The sequence below is a fragment of the Scatophagus argus genome, chromosome 21 (assembly GCF_020382885.2).
Source record: "Scatophagus argus isolate fScaArg1 chromosome 21, fScaArg1.pri, whole genome shotgun sequence".
In the NCBI taxonomy this organism is placed as follows: Eukaryota; Metazoa; Chordata; class Actinopteri; family Scatophagidae; genus Scatophagus; species Scatophagus argus.
The window spans coordinates 12,415,109-12,442,646 of NC_058513.1; the positions used below are offsets into that span (position 1 = coordinate 12,415,109).

At 40.9% G+C, this 27,538-nt stretch overlaps 1 protein-coding gene across 1 annotated transcript; it reads left to right on the top strand.

Annotated features, from left to right (window-relative positions):
- Nucleotides 1–2,286: 2,286 nt before the first annotated feature.
- LOC124052280 (vinculin) lies at nucleotides 2,287–26,841 on the top strand. Its single transcript, XM_046376339.1, has 21 exons — nucleotides 2,287–2,654; nucleotides 12,750–12,820; nucleotides 15,294–15,444; nucleotides 16,423–16,531; nucleotides 17,141–17,263; nucleotides 17,389–17,549; nucleotides 19,834–19,924; nucleotides 20,051–20,198; nucleotides 20,736–20,889; nucleotides 20,986–21,161; nucleotides 21,701–21,891; nucleotides 22,461–22,660; nucleotides 23,256–23,384; nucleotides 23,513–23,662; nucleotides 23,829–23,937; nucleotides 24,032–24,334; nucleotides 24,430–24,554; nucleotides 24,658–24,843; nucleotides 24,933–25,136; nucleotides 25,251–25,355; nucleotides 25,478–26,841. The coding sequence occupies exons 1-21, from the start codon at nucleotides 2,487–2,489 to the stop codon at nucleotides 25,622–25,624; spliced, it is 3,201 nt and encodes a 1,066-aa protein (XP_046232295.1). The 5' UTR covers nucleotides 2,287–2,486; the 3' UTR covers nucleotides 25,625–26,841.
- Nucleotides 26,842–27,538: the final 697 nt, after the last annotated feature.

Sequence of the window (27,538 nt, forward strand, 5' to 3'; positions counted from 1 at the left end):
TCTAGCAAACAACAAGAATTCAGCATGGTTTGTTTATGCTAATCCTGTTGGTGCTAAATTACAATATTTAACTGTGCTGACTTGTTCTCAGCCTCACACAAAGTAAATTCGTGCAGCTTCTTCTTGCTTACAAATACATACATATTGGATTGGATCTTTTATGGATGATGTACTTTTGGCCGGGGCCCAATTAGTGATGTCACTACAGGAGTCCTCCATCCACTCTGTGTTGAGTAGTTGTTTTACCTGCAATTTCTTAGCATTCCACTGATAAAAAAGACACCCTTTGCCAAAATTAATTTCGAGAAATAAAATTAATAAGTAGGTCATTTGTCCCTTCATATAACATTAACTTGTGTTGTTTTTTTGTACCTTCTTGTTTCACTGACTGCATTTACTTCTCTCAACCAGAAGGTGGCACCAGCTGCTCGTCCTTATTGAGATTAAGAGAAAACGAAAGAAAAGAATTAAAGAATTACTTTATTGGCAGTATATATATATTTACATACACACACTGAATTCATCTTCTGCATTTGACCCATCCTTAGTTGAACACACACATGCAACACCTGGCAAATTACATGCAGTGAAACACACACAGGAGCAGTGGGCAGCATCAAGCGCCCGGGGAGCATATTGGGGGGTTAAGTGCCTTGCTCAAGGGCACATCAGTCAGCTATGGGGGAGGGGAGCATTTTTCGCATTAATCACTCCACCACACCCAAATTGTTCCTGCCCGTCTGGTAGGGGAATTGAACCGGTGACCCTCCGATCACAAGCCGCTTCTCCAACCTCATTGCCAACTGGGCCACAATGAAGAACTTTGTATTACAAACTTTTCATCAACATATTGAGCAACAGTAAAATGTTTCAGTCGCTATGTGCTTTAATAAAGCATCCAGTTGAACGAGATTGTCTGCCTCAATATGTTTTTTGTATTACAAATTCAAGATGTATGATGTTGAGAACAAACTCTGTTTGCACTGCTGTCAGGTTATTGTCCCACCTTCACACAGCAGCACGGACCTGTCTTATCAGCCCTACAGGAAGTGGAGATGGGTAGACCACCTATCTTGAGGAGTCCTCACAGGCTCACATTCCAGCATGGACACACAGGATGGCCTTGTCAGTAACCGGAGAGCCAATGAAATGGCAGGCCATCTTTGATGTCTATATTCAGGATGGACTCTGCACTCCAGTGCTTTTAGTTGACTTTTGAGAGATGCAGGATGAAATATATTTGGTGCTAGCATCTTGCTATTTTTGCAGTATCAAGGTATCATATTTACTTAATAAAATAGCTGGGTTAATAAAATTAGGTGTCTGTGGTGGAGATGACTCTGTGAAACTGCAAAGTTGAGTAAATGAAATGGAATCCTAATCACTTATCTTTCAGTGTGTTTGGTATAATGACCCGTTATATAAAAAGAAAGCCTATCAGCCCCTTGTATGTTTACTCAAGAGTTCAAACAGAGTAACTTCCTTGATTCTTTCTTTTTGGACTCTTCCTTTTTAGGAAACACGCTGCTGCCTTGCAGTCCCTCTTGGGATTCTGTGGGAATTCCTTAGCTGGTTTGCTTGGCAGTTGGTTTTCAATCCTTAAATATTGTTATTTCAGTGTGTGAGATGGGGAAGGAGAAGGAACTGAAAAAATGTGCCATGTTGCCCTAGGACATTTTGACAAAGCTATGTCCAGGGTGTGTAAACAATTGTGTGTGGTTGGGGTCTTCTATAAATGTCATTGGAATTCAGTCTCTTATTTTGAAACACTTCAATTGGCAAAGTGACATAAATGGGCTTGAAGAGTGCTCTGATTTGCTTGTACATCATCCTAATCCTATTGCATCATAATGAAGATACATGTTCATACAGACTGTACAGAACAATTCATTGTTATCCTTTACGGATATATTTTGGGAAATAAGTTTTAAGTTATTAGGAAAATCGTGTTATATCCCATTTTTTACCTCCCTCCATCAGTCACTGCTCCCGTTTCTGTGCTCAAGGTGCATAACGCCTGTATGACTCGTTATTTTACAGCGGCTGGAATCTACTCCTCACAAACAGTACAGACATATTTCCCTTTTTAGGGCATGAGAATCTATTACGTAATTTAGGGAGCACTCGGGTCTCTAGCAAACTCGGCTCTACTGAAACGGGCGGTGCTGGCTGAGACAGAGCGGCATCCCGATCGTCCAATCAGACGCCATAAAACTTGCCATTCCATTCCTTGATTGGTTAGAGGGTGGGCACACGTGGATGACGTTTAGGTTGCTCGCGCTCTCTGTCGGGCAGAGAGTTTTTTTACGTTGATGGTTTCACGGGAGTAGTTGTAGTCTTCATACCGGAGCGTGAAACTGTCCTGGGGAGAAAGAAAGGCTATCTGGACTGTTTAAGGCTTTAGTTCCGGGAGTCTGGAGAAAACTGCTTTAGGTGGTAGGGGATTTATTTGTATTTCTCTTGGATAGTGGTCTAAAGTTGTCACCATGCCGGTTTTCCACACGAAAACGATAGAAAGTATCCTGGAGCCGGTGGCTCAGCAGATATCCCATCTGGTAATAATGCACGAAGAAGGTGAAGTTGACGGAAAGGCTATTCCAGATCTGTCGGCACCGGTGGCTGCTGTACAGGCGGCTGTGAGCAACCTTGTTCGAGTGAGTAACTTTCCTCCCTTCGTGTACTTGTACCTGGTAAAGTCTGTCCGAACTCGGCGGCTGTCGTACGCTACCTGTCGTTCTTTGTCCCACGGTCCTCTCTCGGGTTAACTTAACCCGAACGTGGAAACAGAACACTTTTCCGGTAAACGGATTTAGCTATCTCTGTCTTATGTGTTTGATAGCAGGGAGGATTAACGCATGCTATCAAAGTTTCTTTAAGTTGTGTGACACGGGGCAAAGGGCAGTGACGCCCTTTTCCCCTTGAAAATATGCCCTGCCTCCTCTGTAGCTGACTGCCATATCTTGACGTAGGCACTGCTGCTAGCATGCATGAGCCAGGTACTGGAGCAGACTACAGACCACACTTACACTGGTTGTCATTGAATATGACTGTGAATTAGAGTATATAAATGAATCCCTATCTCAAGAATCTCAGCTCACTAAACCCTTTGGTAGGTAGGATTACACTGCAAATCATCTGAATAAACTTTGGAGAAGTGATTGATCACTGATGTGAAGTCTTATAGCTATATGTCAGCAGATGAGCAGTGAGTTTGTTCACTGGCCCTCTGCAAGCAATGAGAGTGTATATTTGATTATTAATATCAGCTTTATTACTATTCCAAAAGCATTTTTACTGTGGTGACATACTGTGAAATTGTCCAAATGCTGTCTTTTATTTCCACTGTTGACTTTCTAGCATCAAATAATCTGATTGGTCAGACATTCTGAGGAAACACAGAATATGTATCACAATAAACATAACCTTTCACTTGTTTTAGACCCATAGCCTAGAATGAAGAATCACGAGATTTAACCATAACCATTCACAAGGTTTTGAGGGGACCTGCCAACTAATAAACAGGCAAACAGAACTAAAAATATAACCTCCCTGCTATAGATACAGTTTTTGACTCACTCTTGACCCACAATGGCAAGTGCTCATGCATCATCGTGCCCATTTGGTGCCCAGGCAGAGCAGTTAAAATGTCTTTGGGGCTATTAATTAAGCCTTTCCAGAGAAAACATTAAATTTCACCTCTTGAACAGATGTAACTCTGGTTTAATGTATATTTAGATTTAAAAACAACCTAATCACAGAGGTTCTCCTCAGATCTATGTTGTAACAGTCATGGGAGCAGCAAGTAATGGAATACTTCCTCAAATTTTAGCATGAAACAAAAACTACTACTTGGAAAGTTTCTTAGAGAGGAAAAGAGGAAATGTGAGGGCATGTCAGATATTGTGTCCAGTGAAGAAGAGAGGAATAGATGGAGACTACATTAAGGCAGACTTGGTTCCTGTATGGTGTTCTTCCTCTCAGTCTTGTCCAGGCACAGAGCCCCTGGCAGTTGTTGGGCGATAAATTTGGACCATTGCTTTGGCGCCTCATGTCAGCGAAGGCATTCCTTATTCAGAGGGATTATCTACTTTTGACCTGCAGTTTATTCAGTTGGTTTTACGCTCCATAACCATTCATGCCTGTTGACTTTGTTCTATGCATTTGTCATTACTCAATGCCCACTCTTAAATGAGTCTGTAAGTCTATACCCCATTGTGTGCGTAGCTGTCTACACCCACAAGACTTCCTGTGAAGGGCATTATGGAGACATGTTTAGATGGTGTGTTATGTTTATGTTTGACGTCATACGTTGACAGAAGACCCTCTGCTAAATCGTACTGTAATACCTTAGATAACAGTTCCTGGTTGCACATAGTAAAGCTTTTGTCCTGAACCTACTGCCATAATTCTACCCAAGTTATATTTTTGGTTTTGGAGTTAGATTTAACTACTAAAAGTGAATTTATGTACTTGTAAAATTTAGCAGGGTTCCTAAATGGTCAATGAAGAGTACTAGTTTGTCCCTCAACAGAAAATTAGACAAGCCACTTATTATTATAAATACATACTTGGAGTTAAAGTGTGGGCAGTAAAAGTTGAAAACATCATTAAAACATTGCAATAGTGCTGAAATTTCCACTAATAGATATTTTTATACTACCAGTTAACTGAAAGGTAACATTTGCAATGATCAACCCACAGAGAAGTAACAGCCTCTTTTAGCTTATTTTTGGGGTTTACAATTACTGTGCGTACGCTCTAATTTACCATTTTTAACCCAAATGAAGGAAAACATCAGAGAAAGAGCCAGATACTTTTCTCAGGAGTGACTGAAGACCAAACCAGGCTAAAAGGAAATTGAATTCTAATAGCTAATAGCTCCAGAGAAATGCTAATGTTGTCAGGTGTCTGCTAGATATATGAATAGTATTAGCTAATTATAAATAAATAGATATAATATAAATAGCTAATTTATTAGATGTAACATAATAAGGCAATAGTAAGTCAGCGTTGGATGTCTGTCAGTTTATTAATGTTCATCTACCTCCCAAGTGGCTGGGAAATCAATGAATGCAGCTTTAAATACAGAAACATTACCTCATTATTGATTAATTTACCATGAATGCAGCGTTTGTCAGAGTTTCCTGACACATGTAATGTCCTATGTGCAGTCCCAACTGGCTTGGGGTGAAACAGTCCAGGCTCTCTGGACGTTCTGAATTGTGATCAGATGTTTCTAACACTGGCATGAATGAGTGAATAGGCCTGTAATTATTTCCAGTTGCTGTAGCAACATTACAACATGAACAGTGTTATGATTTCATTGAAGTTAAGGATCTTTCCTCTGGTTCCAATCCCACTAGTCCCGTGAGTCATACAGTGCAAAGCTCAAATGAGAAAATAGACACACTATGTAGCTCCTGTCTTTGACTTCTTTGTTTCTGATAACAATGAAGATTCTCAGGAAAAAGGACTGATGTTTTTTTCCACTTAATTACTGTGCGATTACTGTTATTTGGACCAACTAGTTTTCATAATTTTGATTTGTAGCATTTTCAATATTTACCCCTGCTGTAAGTCACTGAGTTTACAGTAAATGTGTCTGTTAATCAAAGCCAGTGAATTACTGTTGAGTAAAGCACTGTCTTAAGAAGGTAAAGGGATAAGGCTACTTGTATTTCTCTAGACACTCTGAGGACGGGGCTGTGTCAAAGACAAGCTTATTTACCTCCCTGTCCAGGTTGCCCAGAAAACCACATGTTGCACAGACCTTCTCCTTCCTGAACTCTCTTAATAATCTCTTGAGCTGGAAGTTCAAGCACAGTTAGCCAAAGTGGATTTTGGATGACAAATGATTGTGCCTTTTAAATGATATTCAGATGGAAAAGGCAGATGAGCTTTCGGGATGCTCTTGGTCTATTGGGGGAGATCTGGTGCACTCATTGTGATACATGCGCTGACCTCAAAATTGTTAATTAGAACGAGTCAAATCTTCTTATTTCAAATGAATAGAGATAAGAGTGCAGCCTTTGTAAACTGATGCAGTATTTTAAGTGTACCACGACCACAAACCACATGGCCTAACCGAGACCCCTCACTAGTGCTCAGCAGCTCTCTGACTTCCATGCTTTCTGATTGAGACAATGAGCCAGACTTCAATTAAAGATGAATGTCAGGAATGTGAAGAATTCCCAGTGAGCAGGGGGTCGAGCTAATTCTTTGAATGAGCATTTTTTTTGCTGAAATATCAAGTAAAACTATCAATTAACACAAACAAAGCTCCCCTGAGAAAAGCTGTGTTCACACTATGTGTTTCGTGTTTGACCCATAATGTTGCTTGAGATTGGCAAATGTCTTGTGGCTAACTGTTTTCAAGTGTGTCACAGATGATGCTTTCAGTGCTTGTGCAAGAAGCACAAGGTTTGCTTTGCACAAGGCTTGTGCAGTAATAGCGAAAGAGAAATAACTAACTTGGCAGCAGGGCTTTATATGTTTGCTCTATAATTTTATGCGGGGCTGGTACTTGAGATCATTCTTGTTCGTCTCATATCTATCAGGTTTTAAGTTACAAGTTGAGGATTATATTTGCTTTCCAAGGTAGTGTTGAATAGATCTAGAAATGCTTATATAGTATATTAAGTTATTCTGACAGTTTAGATGTCTTCCTCCCGCAGTAAATGGAAGAACAACACGCCTCTCTGTTCCAGCAGTCATTCTTCTAAGTTGACTATACAAGGCCTTTTTATTTCAGGCCTGTTGCGCTTCATTATTTTTATGGCTCCTTTTTATAGGCGGCAAACAGAAAAGAATGCCAGAGATGTACAGCCCTGGAAGTCAGGAGTGTTAGTCTTCCTGTTTGCACAGATGACAAAGCTCACATAACTTTGTACAACTACTGTGTGCAGTACATTCAGTGGCCGTACAGCTGAACGTTGGATTAAAAAAAGCTTCTTCTTCCATCATCTGCAGTGTTGCCGAGATTACAAAATACTGCCGAGATTTATTCAACAGCGCCAAAGAAATGCTAATACTGGATGCTGGGTTAATTTGTAAAGACTTACGCACATTACGTCACTTGTTCTACTGAAAAAAAACTGAAGCAACACACTTGGAAGTGTTGTCAGTCCTCAGCTTCTTACACTTTGAGAAAAATACAGCAGACACAACGTGAGGTTGTTTTTAGTTAGATAAGTATTTGATGGGCTCATGAACGGTCATTTCAGACACCTACTTCTTTAATAGTTTGCAGATGGGAAGCAAATGTGTTCATTAACTAAAGTGCTTAAAGGCATACAAAAGAAAATGCTTCCTATTACCTGGTGCTCCTGCTTCCTGCAATTTGTCAGGGGAAACCATTTCATGCCTCTTGCCATTTGATTGTCAGCTTGGCGACAACAGAAGGACCACAGAGTCTGCAATGCTCGCATAGTCGCCAATGAAAAGAGAAGGTATAGTCTTCACAGAAATACACTGTGGTGTTAGAGATTCATGCTGCAACTATAGTCTATTTTTTGTTATCAGTCAGATGAAAATTTGCCAGGATAGGAGGACACGGTGGAATGTTGAACTAATAAGGAAATGCAGGAAGCCAAGTCAGGAAGACCCGACAGCTGTAGGCCCCTCTCAGGAACAGGAGTGAGTCAGTGAAGGGAAAACCCTCTCCCGCTGCAAGTAGATGTGTATGGCAGTGGACCATGACGAAGGATACAATGCTGTAGGGCTTTTGCTTTTCTCAAAATAATCAAGTTTGTATGACTGAAAACAAATAGTTTTTAGGAACTGAATGAACAGAAAATGCAGTTTGAAAGCAAATTTTTGAATTGAACGCATCCTGCGTGTAATGGTGCCAGTGCTCTAAACTGGAAGCTTGCATACCATGCGCTTGCAATATTGGCATTTTGTTATATGACATACTAATTGTAATTCATGTACACATTTTTTAAGGAAACTGCATCATCAATATGTGCCATGTTCGTCCATTTTATGAGTGACAATAGTCTGATTTAGTCTTTTACATGTGTCAACTAATGACGTGCCTATTTTTCAGTGTTTGTTCAAACATTTAAATTCAAAATGATCCTACAAAGCAATGAAAGATATACCATCCAATAGAAAGCAACTAGGGAATAGGTTTATGGTCCATTGAAAGATTTTGATTCGATGCCTGGGTTCTAACCAACCTCCAGCAGATGCAGTGAAAGTATTCTCTTGTCTTTTTCCGTTTATCAGCCCTTGTTGTGGTGGAAAATGACAGCTTATCCATAACGAGCCTCGTACTGACTCACATTTCTTTTTAAGAGAAGGATTCACACTTAGGAGTGCCCCTCCTTAGAAACACTGTACGAGCTCAAGCTGCTAAGCTCCTGTAACATGAGACAGGTAGCTGTGATATATTCTCTCTGGCAGCAGGACATGTTTTGCCATGGCCAAGCTGGCCATTTGATTTGTGACTTTCATCGCCTTGGACACCCCATGAGCCAAATTGATAAACCATGTTAGACGCTGCTTGACAGATGCATGATGAAGCTGTTGACCTTTAGTACAACCTCTTTGCTGACCCTCTGAGTCATTATTAGGCAAAAGTCATTTGATATCTCAGAACGCAACACTTGTTGGTTCTGAGACTGTTGATTAAGGGTAGCTTAAGGGTAGGCTGCACCATCAGTTTGGGTGAACTCATAGTCACTCAGACTGTGGCAGTGTCTGTGCTGAAATTTGAAGAATTAAACCTCTGCAGGGTAACGTACAGTTTATATTTGTAGGACATTGCTAAGGGCAGCGGCGACAGCCCTTGGCAGAATTTTGCCATCATAGATCTTCGTGGTCACCATGACTAACACTGCATTGTGCTAAAGTTATCCAACATGTGAAAGACTGGCTGTGTCTTGGCAGCCTCAAGGCTTTCAGACTGGCCTTTCTTCTCCCCACAGAGCGATGGGCTGCTGTCAACAAAGCCGGGTCTGTTCTAAAGGAGTAGCCACTTTATCAAGCTACTTCAAGACACAGGGTTTCCACACAGTGCTCTTGGATGGTAAAAAGGGAGTGTCAGTGTTTCCACTCCCGACACAAACGGTAAATGAGACTGTCGGCAGGCTATGTGACAGCTTGGAGGAAGATGACACTGAATCAGTGAAAGAAGGTGGAAGTGAACAACAGGCCTTCCTAAAGTATATTCAAAGAAAAAGGAAGGAAGTTTGTGTTGAGGTTTGACCTGTGAGTCTGAGCTGATTAAGAATAAGTTGATATGAGTTGATACTGGATGCCCTCACGCGATCTGTTCCTCTCTCCCCCGTGTCTTCACTCTTAATTATCAAGCAAGTATGTGGGGAACTACTGATAAACATTTTCACTACCTCATACATACGACTGCCACAAATAGTAGATTAATCAATGAATTGATCAAAGCGAAATTAGTTTCCAGCTATTTTGGTGACAGATTAATCGTTTCAGTCATTTTCCAGGCAAAATGTTTGCCGGTTCAAACTTCGTAAACGTAATGATTTATTGCTTTTCTTTGTCATTTGTGATAGTAAACTGAGAGTCTTCAGGTTTTGGGCTACTGTTTGGACAAAAGAAGCTATTTAGATATGCCTATTGGGGCTCTTTTCTCAGATTCGTGACGTTTTATAGACTAAATGACTTATCTGCAAATGAATCAACAATGAAAATAATTTTCAGTTGCAGCCTTGCCTCTCAGATACTGTAGACTCAACTGTTCTTTTAAAACAAAAAGCAACCTGATAGATGAATCAGTAAAAGTTGCAGCCTTAATGTTAAACATGGTCAGCACTGGTATCATAAGAATGTGCTCTAAAATCTGGACAGAGGCTCAAAATAGCGAGCGAGGCCTGGCATCGTGAACTGCTTGACAACAACAGCTATAAACTTGAGTCGCTGTTCTATTTTTGCAGCAAATTGTTTGGATTGCTGCTGACTTCAGTCTTGTTTTTGAACTTCAGACAACAGGAAGAGGCTCCACAGGGAGGAGGAAAAGGAAGACAAGGATGACCTGAAACCCGGCTTGGGTTTCAGGCACTCCCGCATGCAGCTTTTGGGAGAATATGACTCAGTGCTCATTAAATGTAATGTGCAGTCAGCTTTTGGCCCCCACATTGTTGGCCTATGGTGTAGTCATTCTTCTCCCGTTTGTTCAGTTTAGGTCATGTCTAAACTTGACTTGATCTCATATAAATCGTGGTGTGTTAACAATTCTGCTCTAAGATTACCCAAGCAGGATTTTTTTTTTAGTCAGAACTGCATGTCAGTATCTCAGAACCCTATTATATTATGGCTATAAGTAGATATTTCTATCGTCAATGAATTTTGAACAATTATCAAAACATGTTGTCTATAAAATACCACACAAAGTATCTGTCGTGGTGCAAAGTTACAAGTTTGTAATTTTGATTTCTGAATTGTGCTTGCTGTTGCATTTTGCCATATTATTATACATCATAGAGATGTGGTACAGCTTTATATGGAGATAAGCAATCTGCAAACAGATGCTGTCATCGCACAGCTTCCTGAAAACACACAAAAACATTTTGCAAGTCTTTTGCAACCCAAGACAACATTGCAAATTGGAAAAAAAAGTATTGTCATCACTCTCGGCTTGTGTACCAGTACTCACAAAGCAGGAGTGGGGCATTATTTTCTCAGAGGAGCTTGTTGTGTTCTGTAGTATTGACAAGGTTGGAAGGTCCTCCCCCCTCACTTATGTTTACTACTGTGTGAGTACCCTATATCCCTGCTCTGTAGCCCTGCTGCCCTTTAGTTAAACAGGACAGAACAGCTTTAGTTGTTGCTGTTGGCTTTTGTTCAGAGTCACTCATTGGCAGAATGTCAGGGTGGTGTATGCACACTGCGCTGCCACTTTGCTCTGAGTTGGACAGCCTCTGCTAGGCTCCAGTTTTAGTTTGGCACAACCTTTGGCCCTAATTTATAACCTTTCAGTTACTCACAGTCCCTCTGGCCCAGTGGAAAGACAGCGAGGAGATGTATGTGTGCTCTGCTCCTTTATAGCCTCCGTGTCAACCACCTGGAATGAATCTGCTACTGCCTGTAGTCGGGACACGTTGACAGACTCTCTGCGAGTGCTCACCGCAGCATCAAGACCACACCCCAAATCTCCTAAATAAAAGCAGAATCTACTTTTTTACATTAGGGTTGTTTGATTCCATTTTGATTATTTAATTTAATTTATTGCTTAGGTTATAACATATCAGTAAATGTAAAGCGTCTAAACAGCGCCATTAACAATTCTCTGACACTAGGGTAGCCCAAAGGTATGAAATTTCCAAAATGAGTGACTTAAACTTGTTTGATAAATGACTGAAGCAATTTGTGAATTATCAAAATAGCTGTTCTGTCTAACCATCTGATTCATTTCCACCTTGTATGGTTTATGATCTGTTGCCTAAAATAGATATCAACTACAACACTGACTAGTTTAATAATAATGTAAAAAAAACATCTCCCTGTCTGGAACGGATGCAGATTTCACCCAGTCAGCATGAACTGCATCCTGGTCTGAACGTGCGTAATCTGTCACCCTTGGCAGCTCGATGTGGGTGAGTTGTGTCTCCCTACAGAGCTGAGGTCATGATGGGGGAGGTGAGTCATTTTGGCATTTTAGTTAGAGGAGGCGTTCAGCTGCTTTACACATTATAGCTGTACTGTGGCCTGGCTCGCCCTCCCCAGCAGCTGTCTTGTTTGAAATAATGGTTCGCTGGACAAGAAACACAACATCATTCTGGAAAACTGCGCGATTAAAGACAAAACTCCCATAGGGGGATGGTTGTGGCAACAGAGTTTTAACTCATGCTTATGATATGCCATTGATGTAAAAAATGTGTGTAGAATTTGCATTTAAAACTTGGGAATTACCGAGGCAGCACAACTGTGCGTAATCCTCTGAAACTCAGTGCTAGTGCTTTAAGTGTTAACTGATACAAAATCCTCGGGACTGAGGGTGGGGGGTTTTCCTCTCTCCACTGGAGCCTTTTTGACCAGCCTTGGTGCCATCTTTACCACTTTTGAAATATGATACAATAGTTGGAACAACATGTAGCATCTTCTCATGCTAGCTGCCGAATAGGTCTTTTGGTTAAAACCCAGAAGTTTGCAGTGTCCTTGTCAGGATTGTAACCTTCGTCACAATTCATGAAAAGGGTTCTACTACAAGGACATAATGGATGAAATGATGCCAAAGGACATCTGTTTGTAAAGCAACTGTGTTGACACTGTAATCTATAATTGACCAATGACTTGCTGAAGGTGTCTTTGCACTTTGCCCAGTGCATGCTGGGAAAGGCTCCGACCACATGGGAGATGAAACAAAAGGAAAGAATGACAAATGGGTGAAGTCAATTTAGTCAAATTGAGCACCTTTTTATAAAAGAGGTTAACATTAATTCATTTCTACCCAAGACATTATTTATATTTTTGTAATGAATTATGACATTTCGTGAGAAAAAAAATCACAAAATCCAACAAGTGGTTCTGAACCAACAAATATTTTTTGTTCATTTGTTCCAGGATTTTAAATCAAGAAGAAAAAAATGGGTCACAGATATCATGTTATGCATGCAAAATTTCATCTAATGTCTTGACACAACATGACCTGACATCACTGCTTGAAAACATCTGTTGTGTGTCTGACTGTACATAACCTCTTCATTTTCTTGATGTCTTGTACCTTTAAATAATTAGTAATTGATTTTTGCTCATAATGAAACTGTGTTTTCCAGGTGGGGAAGGAGACTGTACAAACCACAGAGGACCAGATCATGAAAAGGGACATGCCACCAGCTTTTATCAAGTAAGCACAGATGGATATCTTTGCACGCCACAGTTTCATACAGTGACAAACCTCTCAAATATATTTAGATGAAATACTTCTCTCTCTGCAGTATGTGGAACCCACTAGCCTCTTGTTGGTTCTCTTTATCTGTTGCAGTAATGGCTGGTTGTGCCCAAGCAAAGGTCAGACATGGCATGTTAAGTGCCTCTGAATCTTGCCCTGGTGTAACAAAAATACTTTTTTGCCCACGGGGAAATTTCCTTTACCCCGTAGGAGAGGTGCCACAAATTCATACATGCCTTCATACATGAGAACCACTGACTGCTGCTGCTTCTGCTGCTTTTGGTTTACATATTAGTTTACATATTTACAAAAAATTTACATATCGTTAAAGGAAAAAGACAAATGTACATATGTAATCAGTGTACTACTTACGTACTGCATATGTAATCAGTGTACTACTTACTTGCTGACTCCTTCCACATCAGCTAAATCATTAACCTGTGCCCAGTGACTGCCTGTTCATATCACAGGCTTTCACCAATCCTTATTACACGAGAGACTCCAGGGAGAGGCGGAACCTGGGAGCAACCCAAGGTCAGGGATGAAACACATTGGCAGGCGCAGGTCATCAAGCACAACGCATTTGGCACCTCAAAGTCACATCGTCACCCTGTCGTCATCCATCAGCACATGTGCTGGAATGCGTCTCCTTCACTAAATATAGTGTCTGTCGGGGTCAGGTTAATGCATGGCTGTTATCTCGCTAGTGCACGCTGAAGGACACTGCTGGATGGCACAGTAGTGTCAGCGTTGATGTCATGCACATACATTAGCCTTTAACCTGCAGCAAACTTGCTCCTTCAGAAGAATGGAAACTTAGCTCCTCTTGTTTGGCTCACTTGCTATGCTTAAAGATGTGGAAAATAGCAAGACTGATCCCTTGTTACCGGAGCAATATTTGGACCGTATACTGTGGGAACTAGAACATGTGTCAGTCCTTGGCTTGTTGCCCATCCCTATATGCAATATGGCTGTGATGATACTGTGCAGGTGGCATGTATGACACTGAATCAAAAGACTGAGCCTGAGGTTTTGCTGCTCTTTCAGTTCGCTGTGTCACACCCAGGAAGCTTCTGTCAGTCATTTACATTTCTGTGGAAAAAGGGGTTAAACTGGGTCTGAGCCAGCCAAAGTGGAGCTCCGCCTCCTGATGTCCAAATCACATCCTGTGAGAACAAGAAAGATCTCGTTGATCACAAGATAGAGATACTTTGCAAATTAAAAGAGAAATTTGGAAAAGAATTACAAATCACCCACTGGCAAAAAATTGGAAAGACCCCTTAAGTGGAGACTTTAATCACAATCAGAATATCAGAAGGAATTTGCCTGAAAAGTGAACAAGAGATATTTTATTACAAATGCATAAGTATGGGAGGTGTTACCTCTTGGGGTGGACTAATTGCTGGAGAGAATGTGGGGAACAAGTAATAAACTTTGTGCATATGTTCTTTATGTATCGAATCTTTAACCCATTTTAGGAAGAGGTTGAGAAAACTCTAAAAAGGATATTTTTCATTTAAAAAACCCCCACTGGAAGTAACTTGAAAATACTTTGGCTCTTATATGACTATGAAAGATATTATTTGGATTATATTTGTCTTTTTAACATATTGAAGGTCAAGAATGAAGCTTATCCTTCTGATTCAGTAAAAGTATGTCTACATCATTTGCTTGCTGATGAACAAAGTTTGGTTGAGATATGTAATAATCGGTGTCATCATGCTTGTTTTGAACAGGAATGGTTTCCACACAAGCTAATATAAAGCTATATAAAACTAATCTCACACACACACACACACACACACACAGCACATTTCATAGTTCAGGAAGGAAACCAGTGACAATGACACCAGTGAGATGACACTAGTTCGTTTACATGATGTTTGAACTCCCTGCAAACATTGCGACAATTTAATGTTGGATTTTGTTCAATTTGTGCTTCTTTTGAGCTGAAATACATTAGATTTTGTCATGTCTTTGTTACCTTTGATTACACCCAGCAGTTAAAATCAAATCTAATCAGCTGAAGTAATTTGAATCCCTACATTTTTAAAGAAGTATAAATAAATAAATAAATGTATGCAGAATTATGGGGCAAGGCTTTCACCTTCCTAATTTAACCCTTTATCCTGTGTATGGAAGATTATATGAAAAGTATTTCATCTGGGATTTAGACACATTAGTATTTGCTTGAATTGTGGTGAAAAACATAAGAAGAAGAAATGAGACAATATCATGCTTAAACAGCATCTGTATCCCAAAGCTTCCATTTGTTTGCTGTAGGCAGTTTGCTGTTTTCTTGTTTAAGGTCCATCTGGTTGTCCAGCTTGTTAAGGGCATCATATCATCAGCATGACTTGTTTTGAAGATTTTTTGTTTGTTTGTTTTGGTTTTAAACTGCTCTTCAATCGTCTTCTGCCTTCCACAGAGTGGAGAATGCATGCACTAAGCTGGTGCAGGCTGCCTCCATGTTGAAAGCTGATCCATATTCTGTTCCTGCTCGGGATTACCTCATCGACGGCTCCCGGGGCATCCTCTCTGGGACCTCTGACCTCCTCCTGACGTTTGATGAGGCTGAGGTAAAAGTGATAACGTTTGCGAAACATGGTCATAATGCAGATTATGTTACAGGGAAGAAATATCAGCATTAGATAAGATGTCTTAAGTTTTATAGGTTTAGTCAGTGATGTGATTTTGATGTTAACATTTTGGAGGATTTGGTTGTGCTCCTAACTAACAGAAACACACATTGAATCACCTCACAGAGAGGAATTGATTTCTCTGCCTTTTGTACTCTGGAGTCCTCCCAGTGCATTAAGAAAGCATTAGTGCAAAATGGTTCACTCTTACATTTGCTTAGATGTATTTATTTTCTTCACCTGGACTGGCCTGATGTTTGCGGGTGAGGTTGAATGCAGATGCCTGGAAATGCATCAATATGAGATCACTTCCTCTGTGCTTGGCTGGTTGTAAATATAAATAAAAGCAGGAAGCAGAATTTTGTGATAAGCTGATGCCTGCAGAGCAACCAGATGCTGAAATGTCAAGCCGTTAATTATATCTCCTGCACGAAAGTCAGCTGCACCACCAAAGGAGCCAAATATGTACTAAACACAGCTGCTAGAGGAAAAATGTAGAGCCTGAACAAACAGCATACATACATATCGAGAGTATAATCTATCAGGCCCATCTTTCTTTTCCTCTCGTGAAAAACAGAATAACAAAAGTTGCAGGTCAGCTCTCTGGGAGCAGACACCAGGCATCCCAGCGCTGTCTGCAGCAGTCAGCAGGAGTCATCATTCAGTGGTGCCATCATGTTTTCCAATGCAGCTCAGGCATCGCTCTGTGTAGTGAAGTGGTGACTCCAGCAGTCCACATAAAGCTGGAGTCAAGCAGGACAAAGAGGCTGGAATGTCAGTAGGCAGCATTATCAGAGTGTAATTAGAGAGAATGTGAATGGGAAGGGGGGCTGTGTTTGCATAATCACTTTTCTTTGGAAATCTTCTTCTAAATTGTTTTTCAGTATTTTTTGTTGTTTTATCCTATCATTATCACAGGTTCGCAAGATAATCCGTGTGTGCAAAGGAATCCTGGAGTACCTGACAGTAGCAGAGGTGGTGGAGTCTATGGAGGACTTGATCACGTACACAAAGAACCTGGGACCAGGTCGGTGCTGATACAGTAGTGGCAAGATCACTTTGTAGAAGTCTTGACTTGACAGTTTCTCAGAGAATTGCTGTGTGGGTTAATGGATTCCGGGAGTTTTAGCTGAAGTTAGCATGTTGTTTTTGCATTGTTGGCTATCGTATGTGTTTGGTTGCAGTGGTGAAAGTAGTACTGAAGTTCTCTACTTAAGTAAACGTAATTCCAAAATCTCCACTGCACATAAACATTTTGGTAGCTGCGTACACAAAATATTAAGTTTTGTAAATCATTACAATAAATCTTCTGAAGAAGTCATACTATCATATTGTTGCATGATTAATGCATCCCTCTAATCTGCAATTTCAAGGGTTTTTTGTTTTTTCAGAGTAATTGAAGGATTTCATGCTCCTCCACATGATGATTAAAATTCTCTAAAGCTTTTTATCATCATCAGGATAAAACAGTTTATCAGAGTTCCTGAAAGGTTTATATGTTTGGAGATTTGACAGTTTGGCTTTATTAGAGCCACCATGTTTCCTGATCTTTTCTCATGCTGAAAGTATAATATTGATCTGAAAAATCGACAAATAACCCCAACTCATTTCCCTCTGGTTTGTTGCCTTTGAGCAGGGATGACAAAAATGGCAAAGATGATCGATGAGCGACAGCAGGAGCTGACACACCAGGAGCACCGCGTGATGTTGGTCAACTCCATGAACACGGTCAAAGAGCTGCTGCCCATCCTTATCTCTGGTAATGACACACGTCCCACACGTTGATCGTTTTTTGTTTTCGTTTAATCCACAGCGTGTTTTACGTTGGTATTTTTGACTTGAAATATAGTGTTGTTTAGTTTTAGTTCTATTCTCTCTTATCAGGTATCAAAATCTTTGTGACAACCAAGACATCCGGCAGCCATGGTGTGGAAGAGGCCTTAAAGAACCGTAACTTCACTTTTGAGAAGATGAGTGCAGAGATCAACGAGATCATCAGAGTCCTGCAGCTTACTTCCTGGGACGAGGATGCTTGGGCCAATAAGGTATGTAAAATGAATAACATGCCCGCGGACATCAAAGTCACGCGCACACACTGCTAATGTGAATATACTCGAGGAACGAGAGAGCGCTTTGATATTCGAGTGTTTACACTTTGTTTTTGTGCATTTTTTTGTGGATCACAGCTGGAAGCAGTGTCTGTATGAGAAAAAATTGAATTTTGTCAGCCACCTGCTGTGCTTTTACACACTTCGAGAATGCCACTGGCAGGAGGCTGCAGACTGCGGAGATTAGGATGTGATGTTGTTCTCTTATGGTGTATTTTTTTTACTTTCTTAACAAGGCATGCACTGTTGGTGCACTGATGATCCCATTTCAAGCTTGGCAGGTGTGAAAAACGCTTATGCCATATTTTTAGGTTACGTTATTAATTAAAGTGAGAATGCGTTAACTTCCTCTGTGTTTCTATGTAGCCGGTTAATCTTTTAGTTTCTTTTGTGTTTTTCTGCTCTGCACATTCTGCTTCTTTCCTGTTCTGGCACTCTCCAGATGATTCTTTCCTGTGCCAGTTTGTTCTTTTGTTGACTCTTTTTCTTGTTGCAGTCAGTTGGTATGTCCAGTTCAATGTTTGTATTTATGTCGTTCTTAATTTCTTTTTACCATTTCTTTCTCCCTTCACCCCGTGTAGAAGGTAAGCCTTACCCCTCTCACCCCATTGGTTGTGCAGCAGCATGTCTGACAGATGTGTGTGCTGTCTGCTTTGTGGTGCCGTTGTGTGCTTATTGGTAGTGAGGCAGTTGTGAGGTTAGGCTGTTGACTATTAATTGAATAGATTAGCAGACAGAATGTTTTTTGTACTGCTAATGGAATGGTGTTTATTGAACAAGCGTGGAACAGGTTGGATTGCTGAAATGTTGACCTGCGGTATTTTGTTTTTCCTCATTTTTGATTTGTTTTGCTTCATAACATGATATTGTATCTTCATCTATGTGTCCTCCTCCTATGTCAGTTAAAGTCATTATATGCATGTCCTCAACCTGTCTTGATAATTGATTGACCTGACTCATGCGTTATTGATTCGGGTGTCATTGATGAGATTTCGCTCAGCATTCACTTCTGAGTTACCGGGATGATAAGGTCTTTTCTGAACTTTACTTGCACCGAACAGCCTTAGGAGGAGGAGAACACATAGAAAACCTGAAACTTATTTGGTTGTACGAATGGCTAATTTTTTGTTTTAATCCAACAGATATGGCCTAGTTTGCTCCCACATCTTATTTCCATGAATACTAAATGCTCCCATCACTTCACATAATCCCTATTACTAATGCCATCAACTGCACCTCGTATTATTTTTGAGTAATACCAGCCTGCGTTGATTATAGGCTGTGAGGAATGTATGTTTGCATTTCATATGAGTGCAAGGATCCCATATTTATCAGCCTTTCACTTCCACCTCGCTGGCTTTTCACTTGCATACACAGATGGTTACTGGCAGATCAGCAGCTGCACATGTGATAACAGTAAACTAACGCACACACCATCACAACATCACTTCACACCTTTTTTTCTCCTCTCTTGTTCAGCTATACACTCCCAGCCACTAAAACAAACATGCTTTTCGTTCTTTCATGTTGACAAATGGATTGTAGTGAGAGCTCAGACATATTTTGTGATGGATATTTTTAAAACATGCAGAAGTTCATTCTTGTTGGGCTGAAACACTTGCTTTATTCCGTGCTGAAGAATCACGTCACTTGGGTTTTCTGAATTTCTATTAATGTACCTTGAAAAAAAATGAACTCATTTAACCACTCATTCATAAGCTCTGGTCTTCTGCTTTGCTCCACGTCCTACAGGACTGTGCTTTGTTATGGAAACTCTGGCAATGAGTGGACTCATTGTCGAGTCAGCCGCTGTTGGATAGATTGTTGTATTTCCATCCACTGGGAATGAGATACAATGGAGAGTCGTTTGGCTTTCGTAACATGACACACTCATCATTGATTATGTAAAAAATTGACGGAAACAGCATGTGCTCCGTGGTCGTGCCTGACAGATGTTAGCGATGCTGCACACAGACTTTGCTGTATGTTTCTTTTCCTGAAATAAATAAATATGATAATCATCTAACTGGCTCAGGAACTCGCACACTCCAAGCTCAGTTTTAATGAATCATGACTTTATTTCTCAATAGAAATATATTTATATGACTACAAATGTTTAACACGACTATGGGCATTGATCAACACTTTTTATTTTTAGTTTTCTTTGGTTGTATTGATTCCATTTTAAGTTATTCATTTATATTGTCTTTTAAACCCAAAGGACACAGAGGCCATGAAGAGGGCTCTGGGGCTCATCGACTCAAAGATGGCCCAGGCTAAGAACTGGCTAAGGGATCCAAATGCTCAACCAGGTAATAAACATCCATGTCCTCTAACATAAACCACTCATTCTGCTGCTAATCACTTCCTCTGATAGTGATAATCTATTCATATCTAATGACATGAATGATGTGTGTGACTTTGTGTTGTACTTTCAGGGGATGCAGGTGAACAGGCCATCCGTCAGATTCTTGATGAAGCTGGGAAAGTTGGTGAACTGTGTGCTGGGAAGGAGCGCAGAGATATCCTGGGCACGGCCAAGACACTGGGCCAAATGACTGACCAGGTGTCTGAGATGAGGGCCAGGTACGCTGTCTGTGTCTGCGTCACAACTGTGGCAAGATGATTCCCCTCATATTTCAGTCCATGCCGTTCTTCTTCTTTAGATAATCATGTGTTGTTACTGCATGTTTTCCAGATTCTGTTATCACATTTTCACTGAATATATTTATTCATAAATGTTTCTCTTATACAGTAGTTTAATTTTCCATCCTCAAAGAATTGACATTAAGCATATTACAGTTTTAGAAGATTATAATGTGTAAGAATGGAAGTGATATGTCCAATATGAAATCTGATTGTCACCAGGGACAGAATCTGCTAGATTACAAGCAGCTGTCTGGTATTAATCCACAATCTACTTTAACCCCTGTTTGAGTTACTCCTCTGAAAACGGAGCCTTGTCTGTAAATGGAGGCATTAAGTTATGAGGTACTGTTTTTAAACAGGAGGACCAAAAGACTTAAGCTTTTGAGTAAATAACCTAAGAAGTGTGCATGTGTGGCCCTTAAAAAGCTTAGCTATGCTTTATTTTATGGTATCCATGTGTTTTCTGCACCCCAGAGGTCAGGGTGCGTCCCCAGCCGCCATGCAGAAGGCACAACAGGTTTCTCAGGGGCTTGACGTGCTAACTGGCAAGGTGGAAAATGCTGCTCGAAAGTTGGAGGCCATGACTAACTCCAAGCAGGCTATTGCCAAAAGGATTGATGCTGCCCAGGTGAGTCATTAACCCTCTATGCCTTGGACTGATTTCAATTCAAGTCTAAAAGCACGCATTTGACAATGTTTTTTTTGTGTCTTTTTTCCCCTGAAGAACTGGCTGGCAGACCCTAACGGTAGCCCAGAGGGAGAGGAGAACATCAAGGCCCTGCTCACTGAGGCCAAAAAGATTGCAGACATGTGTGAGGACCCCAAAGAAAGAGATGACATCGTGCGCTCTATTGGAGAGATTGCTGCCATGACCGCCAAGCTGTCTGATCTCAGACGACAGTAAGTTACTGACTGCTGGAAATACTGCATCATTTTACGCTGGCTTGTTTTGTTTTTTTCTCTTTCTCTAGACTGACTCTGACATGGACCCTCGCTTCTCCCTAATACCACTGCTCTAAATCATATTGCATCTACAATAGTTTTAGTTTTACTCTCTGCCCATAGGTCAGTGAGGAATTTTATCTCTTCTCTTTACTCTTAGAACGGTTCTCTTCAAATGGTCTTGTCATAATATGCATGCATGGTTGTTCTTCCTGTGGGAGTACAGATTTCATGCTAGAATTTGACCAGAACCGTTCTCATTTCACCATGTGGACTTGGCTTTTCTTGTGCATCAGGAATAGCAATTTTACCGCATTTTATCACGTTTTTAGTTGCACTACTCCAGATTTGGACTAAACTGGCAATGTGAAAGCGGTCATAGTCAAACGATTGATGGGTATTTGCTCTGTATCTGTAGCCGGCCATTTACAGACCTCATTTCAGCCAAATTTTTATGATAAAATATCTTCCTTTTTATTGTTTTTTCTTCCTTATAGGGGTAAGGGTGACACTCCTGAGGCCAGAACTTTGGCTAAACAGATTGCAACAGCTCTGCAGAACCTGCAGTCCAAGACCAACAAAGCCGTGGCAAACAGCAGGCCCGCAAAGGCAGCTGTGCACTTGGAAGGAAAGATTGAGCAGGCGCAGCGCTGGATTGACAATCCCACCATCGATGACAGCGGCGTGGGTGAGTCTGACTCCCATCCTCCCTAACTTCCTCATCTCTCTATCTTTCTCTCACACTCATTCACATTCTTTCCACTGCTTCTGTGTCTAAATTTCAGGCCAGACACAACACTGCCCAAACTCTGTAATTTGTTTCTTTGGTTTTGGCTTGTCTGTTCTCAAACCTGGACATCGTCTTACATGTTTACAGTAGGGCTGCAGACTGGCTGCTCTAAGAATGATTGGTTCAAACAGTGTAAATGAGATGGTGCTTACTTCAAAGAAACGGTATGAAATAATACAGATGAAGCCTTGGGTTCCTTTTCCCTGTAGTGTTGAAGCAGCCAATGAAATACCAAAGCTACTACGGTAATTTTTCAAGATGGCAGACAATACCTTCTTCTACCTTCACAAATGTTGTTGGGATTAAGGTTGCGGTTTCTCAAGAAAAAAAAAAGAAACACCAAATTGTTAGTGTTGAAGCACCCAGGGATAATAACATAATGTTGATTAACAGGTAACGAGCCCAATATTGTCTTTTGATGAATCTTTATCTAAATATATTCATCCTGCGTGTGTGTGTGTGCTCAGGCCAAGCAGCCATCCGCGGGTTGGTGGCAGAGGGCCGGAGGCTGGCCAACGCTCTGCCGGGTCCCTACAGGCAGGAGATGCTGGGTAAATGTGAGCAGGTGGAGCAGCTCATGGCACAGCTGGCCGACCTGGCTGCCCGCGGTGAAGGCGACTCCCCTCAGGCGCGTGCTGTGGCTCAGCAGCTCCAGGAGGCTTTGAAAGTAAGACCGCTCACACACATTCTCATTCAGACTCATAGCTTGGAAATCAGGTATCATCCACAGAGACAGAGAAACAACGCCCTCTGCTGGTTAACAGTGGTGGATGAAATACAAAAAGAAATTACTCAAGTAGTGAGACCAGAATGGGAAGTAATAATGTAACAGAAACATTTAGAAATAATAAAAATGTATGATCTGTAATTCTGAAAGTTTTAATGCTTTCAGGTGAACTGAAAGATTACATGTTACCAGCTGAGAAAGCTCTAAGTAATCTAAATAAAGTAAGACCTCAGAACTGTGCTTTCTTACAGTGTCTTTCTTACAGTACATTACATTACAGTACATCAGTGAGTTTTGTGAACAGTTGCTAGTTACTCTAGTAATTAATTGAAAAAAAAGCATCCCTGATTTCAGCCCTAACAATACTCCAATATGTATTTTATCAAAGGACTGTTCAAGCTCAATAACATTTTTGTGTATTTATTTTAATCAGTAAGGTTTATTTGAACAAACCAGTAATACCATGCATCTGTAATGTCAGTGAACCACTGTGAGTGTGCTGACTGGCTGTATCATTTGTTTGTCCTCCTCCCAGGAACTGAAAGGAAAGATGCAGGAAGCGATGACTCAGGAGGTTTCTGATATCTTTAGTGACACCACTACGCCCATCAAGTTACTGGCAGTGGCTGCTACCGCCCCTCTGGACGCCCCCAACAGAGATGAGGTCAGTGGTACAGTCACCCTGCTCCTCACTGCAGCGAGGCTCCTTCGCTGGTGTTAACATTAATTGGCAGGGTGTTATAATATTTCTAACAAGCCTTTTGGATAATTGTTTTAATTTATCATGTGTAGGTCTTTGAAGAAAGGGCTGCCAACTTTGAGAACCACGCCAATAAGCTTGGCACCACAGCAGAGAAGGCTGCTGCTGTCGGCACTGCCAACAAGAGCACAGTGGAGGGAATCCAGGCTGCCGTCAAGTCAACAAGAGACTTAACACCGCAAGTACGACACGGTTTAGTGTTTATATCTATTTTAATTTGTGTCTGCCCTTCACTTTGCGTCACGACTCACAGAGCTTAAGCGTTTCTCGCTTCCTCGGCCAAATCTGTAGCACTTGTCATTAGACTGACAATTAATGGCTCGGATTGTTTTTTGTTTTAATTTTTAGGTCGTCTCTGCTGCTCGAATTTTGCTGAGAAATCCTGGAAACCAAGCTGCATATGAACATTTTGAAACCATGAAGAATCAGTGGATTGACAATGTGGAGAAAATGACAGGTGAGGTGTCATAACGATGCTGTAAATCCACTGATCGCAGCTATTTCATACGTCCTGATGTAATTCTCTATATTAACATGTTATGGATGTTTAGGCTTGGTGGACGAGGCCATCGATACCAAATCTCTGCTCGATGCCTCAGAGGAGGCCATCAAGAAGGACCTGGATAAATGCCGTGTGGCCATGGCCAATCACCAGCCTCAGATGCTGGTTGCTGGCGCTACCAGCATCGCCCGCAGAGCCAACCGTATCCTCTTGGTGGCGAAGCGAGAAGTGGAGAATTCCGAAGATCCTAAATTCAGGGAGGTGGTGAAGGCCGCATCTGATGAATTGAGCCAGACAATTTCTCCTATGGTAATGGATGCTAAGGCAGTAGCTGGAAATATCCAGGATCCAAGTAAGTTGATGTTGGTAACAGGTTTTAGGATTATGTTTCATGTCTATTTGGAACCTTCTGATTAGAGACAAGTGTGTTTGTTTTGCAATTACCAGGTCTCCAGAAAGGCTTTATGGACTCAGGTTATAAGATTCTTGGTGCTGTGGCAAAGGTGAGGGAGGCATTCCAGCCCCAGGAGCCAGACTTTCCACCACCTCCTCCTGAACTGGATCAGCTTAATGTAAGTTCTCAGATAAGCACAATTTCGAATTTCACCTGAAGTTTGTTCGGTTTAGTGTCCAAAACGACTACCAAACCATGATTACTTCAACTTGTCCTTGTAGCTTAATGATGAAGCAGCACCACCCAAGCCTCCCCTTCCTGAGGGTGAGGTTCCTCCCCCCAGGCCACCACCGCCAGAGGAGAAAGATGAGGAGTTCCCTGAGCAGAAGGCTGGTGATATGGTGAATGAGCCCATGATGGTGGCTGCCAGGCAGCTCCACGATGAAGCCCGCAAATGGTCCAGCAAAGTAAGTGATTGCTTTAACACTTTAATGGACCTTTACTTTGAAATTCCATACTTTGATATGATTGATAATGTTCCTGTCATACCTCATAGGGAAATGACATCATTGGTGCTGCCAAACGAATGGCCTTGCTCATGGCTGAGATGTCACGTTTGGTGCGTGGAGGCAGCGGAAACAAGCGCGCCCTGATCCAGTGTGCCAAGGACATCGCTAAGGCTTCTGATGAAGTCACCCGGCTGGCCAAGGAGGTGGCCAAGCAGTGTACCGACAAGCGTATACGGACCAACCTGCTCCAGGTCAGTTCAGTCGTTTTCATGAGAGGGTTTCACAGTTGCTTTTCACTGTGCAAAGACTGTACTTGATTCTTTTGGTACCAAATATTTTGACCTCAATTTCTGGCCACATTCCAGGTTTGTGAGCGCATTCCCACCATCAGCACTCAGCTCAAAATCCTGTCCACAGTCAAGGCCACCATGTTGGGTCGTACCAACATCAGTGAAGAGGAGTCAGAGCAGGTGAGTTTATTAAGAGTGTGTCAGATCACAAAAGATTACCAATTATTTTCCTAAATTAGCCTTAAAAACTGATTATTTCACTCTCTCTCATCACTGTATCTCTCGTATTTCTTCTCCAACAGGCTACTGAGATGTTGGTCCACAATGCTCAGAATCTGATGCAGTCTGTTAAGGAGACGGTCAGGGAGGCCGAGGCGGCTTCCATCAAAATCCGAACAGACGCAGGCTTCACCCTCCACTGGGTCCGAAAGACCCCCTGGTACCAGTAAGAGAAAGGCCACTGTTTTTCTGCTTCATGCTGGTTCTACCCAGCCGTCCAGGAGGACATTGAATGGACAAATGAATACTTTACCAGAGCTATGATATCAGTGTCCTTCACCCTAATATGTTTCTGTATTAGTCCCATGTCCTGTCTGTAACAGTTGCTGTTCTGGTAGAATGTAAATAATGGGACTTTAAGTGCGAGCTATTGGTTAGATTCTTACTGGGAAATCCTTTTTGTTTCTTTTCACAAGTGTGTAAAAAATTTCTTTTAAAGCTTAATTTTGCAAGATCCGAGGAATATATATGTATTGGTTAGAAGAGTTTCATATAGTCAAAGGTTGTTTTTTTTGGGCCACATCTAGACATAAACCTTAAGTTAAATAAAAAAACAACTAGATTTTCTCAAGACATTTTTATATCTTTGTACTGCTAATTTTATTATCACTATCATTCATTCGCCTTGGATAGGATAAGCACACAAACTTGAGGATTTGTTACAAGTACGATATAGGCCTACGCTCAGCACACGCAAAATGTATTAATTGGTATTATGCTTGTTTACACTATTCTTTATTATCACGAGTGAAAGAGAAACACTGTTTATCATTTTACATACTGTAATGCAATTGTAGCAATCTCTATTTTCTTATGAGTTCTGCCAAAGACATTCTGCCATGATCTTTGAAAGAAGTCCTTCTTTGGTCTGCAACACAATTGTTACAATACAATACAATTGTTCTAAGGGCTATTTAGTTTTTTTGTACACAAACTAATTACAAACCTAATTTCCAGAAAAGTTGCGTCCCAACTTTTGTGGAATCGCCGTTATAAAAAAAATGAGTAAATAAATACATTTTCTACTAGCAGCAGGTAAAGATGAGAACTTTTTTCAAGACATGTTTAATGTTTTACATGTTGCTTAGAGATTACATGCAAGAAACAGGCTCACACTACAGCATGAGTCCGAATAGCTAAACGTTATTACTCATTTTCACCCAGCAAGCTAGCGAAGCTTAGTCTTCTTTAGAGGCTTTTTTTCCCTCTGAACACTGCTTACAGTACGTCTGCTGTTGTCTCGTTGTGTACAATCATTTTTTTTTTTGACATATGAATTGCACAGTTCTCCTAGGTAGTCAAGGGAAAGCCCAGAGTTTAGAGATGAAGCACATCTGCAGCTAATGAAATCTTCATTTCATGTCACATTTGTTTCAACATGATACACTAAACATAACTGGCCAACCGTTGTGGCAACTGTGGCTGATATTTTGAAATGTCCGCAGACTATTGTTGTGAATGTGTCTTTTTCTTAAGTACCTAATACCAACTGATGTGCCTTGTGTAGGAAACGTTTATTTGCAGTTGTTGCAGTTTTCATTTCTAGATGTTTTGTATCATTTGTACAAGGTGAAATCATGTTTATTCATTCAAAACAGTTGTACATGATTCTTTTGCAAAGTTACACCTGCTTCATGACTGTAACTTCCAAGTCAAACCATGCTCTATGCAAACCCTGAGTTTGTTTAAAAAGGTATCAAAGTTATGCAACGTAGTTGGGTTTAAACAGGCCTGAACAACATTTTGCTGAGGGATTGTTCACAGTTTTGTAATAAAGCATTTTATAGCACTTTCAGGTGTGTTTGCTCTCTGATTTATATACTGTAAAATGCGTCTTGTTTCAGGAGGATTGTTTCTATTTTCAGCATTGGGAAAGTTTTGCTGAAGAGATTCTCCAACTATCATTTTAAAAACTTTACAGTAGTTATGTCAATATTAAGGCCCACTTTTTATGTGATCAGGTAAAAATGACTAAGATAACAGCCTTTGAATATCTTTCCGTATAAAACAGGCAACTGTACTGTATATATTATATTGTGTATGTACTATCGTAACACTGAATAGCTGGATATACTGTACCTCTG

Coding starts and splice junctions, on each gene's coding strand:
- LOC124052280 (XM_046376339.1), top strand. CDS start 2,487: ATGCCGGTTTTCCACACGAAAACGATAGAAAGTATCCTGGAGCCGGTG. Junction 15,445..16,422: donor TGACGTTTGATGAGGCTGAG/GTAAAAGTGATA, acceptor TCATTATCACAG/GTTCGCAAGATAATCCGTGT. Junction 21,892..22,460: donor CATCGATGACAGCGGCGTGG/GTGAGTCTGACT, acceptor GTGTGTGCTCAG/GCCAAGCAGCCATCCGCGGG.